Source organism: Vicia villosa, linkage group LG5 (genome assembly GCF_029867415.1).
Source record: "Vicia villosa cultivar HV-30 ecotype Madison, WI linkage group LG5, Vvil1.0, whole genome shotgun sequence".
Taxonomy (NCBI): domain Eukaryota; kingdom Viridiplantae; phylum Streptophyta; class Magnoliopsida; order Fabales; family Fabaceae; genus Vicia; species Vicia villosa.
This window is the reverse complement of record NC_081184.1, coordinates 64,091,427-64,093,464: the sequence shown is the minus strand read 5'-3', so window position 1 is coordinate 64,093,464 and position 2,038 is coordinate 64,091,427. Positions and strand designations below refer to the sequence as shown.

At 39.9% G+C, this 2,038-nt stretch overlaps 1 protein-coding gene across 1 annotated transcript; it reads left to right on the top strand.

The window, feature by feature from the left end:
- The first annotated feature begins 212 nt into the window (after positions 1-212).
- Positions 213-1,094, top strand: LOC131604756 (uncharacterized). Its single transcript, XM_058877180.1, has 2 exons — positions 213-569; positions 684-1,094. Exons 1-2 carry the CDS (start codon positions 213-215, stop codon positions 1,092-1,094), a joined length of 768 nt encoding a protein of 255 aa, XP_058733163.1.
- Positions 1,095-2,038: the final 944 nt, after the last annotated feature.

Here is a 2,038-nt window from a genome sequence, read left to right as displayed (position 1 = left end):
AGCAACAATTTCAACACCATCCACAACAGTTCCAAACTCAAGGTCAACAACAATTCCAACAACAGGTACCGAAGAAAGCAGATTGGGAGATCGCTATTGAAAAAATGGCAGCTCAAAACTCTCAATTCCAGGAAGAAACAAGGAGAAATCTGAGGAACACATGAGCTTCAATCAAAAATTTGGAAATTCAAATGAGTCAGATTGCCCAACAAATGACCAACACTCAACCACAGGGCGCTCTACCAAGTGCTACGGTTACTAATCCCAGAGACAATAATCATGTGAACGCTGTGACAACTATGAGCAATAGGTCAAAAGAGACACCTGAAAAGAATTCTGAGGAAGAAGATTTATTGATTGAAGTTGATCTAGAGATTAAAGAAAATGAGGTTACAAGTCAAGAAGGTACTGGGGATGAAAGGGTGGTGAAAGACAAAGTGATTACACCAAACCCGACAGTTAAACTCCCTTTCCCCACAAGAAATAAGAAGAATGGACAACATGAGAAAAACTTTGAGAAGTTCTTGGAGATGTTCAAGAAGCTTGAGCTGAACATTCCTTTCTTGGAGGCACTTGAGCAAATGCCTACTTATGCGAAATTCATGAAAGACATAATTTCAAAGAAGCGAACCGTCGACAATGATCCGATTATTCTAACTGAAACTTGTAATTCCATTTTGCAGGGTATGAAGATACCGATTAAAAAGAAAGATCGAGGTTCAGTGACTATTCCATGTACCATTGGGGATAGGTCTTTCAAGAAAGCTCTTATCGACTTGGGAGCAAGTGTAAGTCTAATGCCATTCTCCATTTACAAAAGATTGGGAATAGGTAAAGTACAAGATACACGAATGATGCTTCAGTTTGCTGACCAATTAGTGAAAAGACCTTATGGGGTGGTAGAAGATGTGCTAGTGAAGATCGATAAGTTTGTATTCCCTGTAGATTTTGTCATTCTAGAAATGCCTGAAGATGAAGAGATACCAATCATTTTAGGGAGACCATTTTTAAAGACAGGGAGATGCTTAATCGATATAGAAGAAGGCACGATGACTTTGAAAGTCTATGATGAGGAACTAAAGATTGATGTGTGAAACACCATGAAATACAAAGATGACATTGCCACAAGTCAACACATTGAGGTAATTGATCAAATTTGTGATGAAGGAAATTCTTTAACAACACAAAAGTTACCTTTGGAGAGAGTTTTGAGTTTATCAATCTTTAGAGAAGAGGAGGTAGTTGATGAAAAAGACAGTGAAGTTTTAGCCATGATGGAAACAACATCATTTGTCAAAAATTCTCGCCACAACCGATGGGAGGAGCTAAGGCAACCGTTAGTGGAGGGAAGTAAAGATGAACCAAAGAAGGGGGCTGAACTAAAACAATTACCGGAGAACCTCAAATATGTCTTTTTAGACACTGAGAGTAAGTGCCCGGCCATCATAAGTTCCCACCTTGAATTCCTTCAAGAAGATAAGCTTGTCAAAGTTCTTAAAAAGCATAAGAGTGCTCTTGGATGGTCCATTGAAGATTTGAAAGGAATAAGTCCAACAATTTGCATGCACAAAATCCTAATGGAAGATGATCACAAACCGGTTGTCCAACCTCAACGACGACTCAATCCAGCAATGAAGGAAGTGGTTAGAAAGAAGGTGGTAAAACTTTTGGACGCAGGGATGATCTATCCAATATCTGACAGTTCATGGGTGAGTCCGGTTCATGTGGTGCCAAAGAAAGGTGGAACAACCGTGATTAAGAATGAAAAGAATGAGTTGATTCCCACGAGGACAGTTACAGGGTGGAGAGTCTGTATCGATTACCGAAGATTAAATCTGGCAACAAGAAAAGATCACTTCCCGTTGCCTTTCATCGACCAGATGTTAGAAAGGTTAGCGGGTCATGACTACTATTGTTTCCTCGATGGCTACTCGGGGTATAATCAGATAGCTGTGGCACCAGAAGACCAAGAGAAGACCGCGTTTACATGCCCTTTTGGTATTTTTGCCTACAGAAGAATGCCATTCGGGTTATGTAA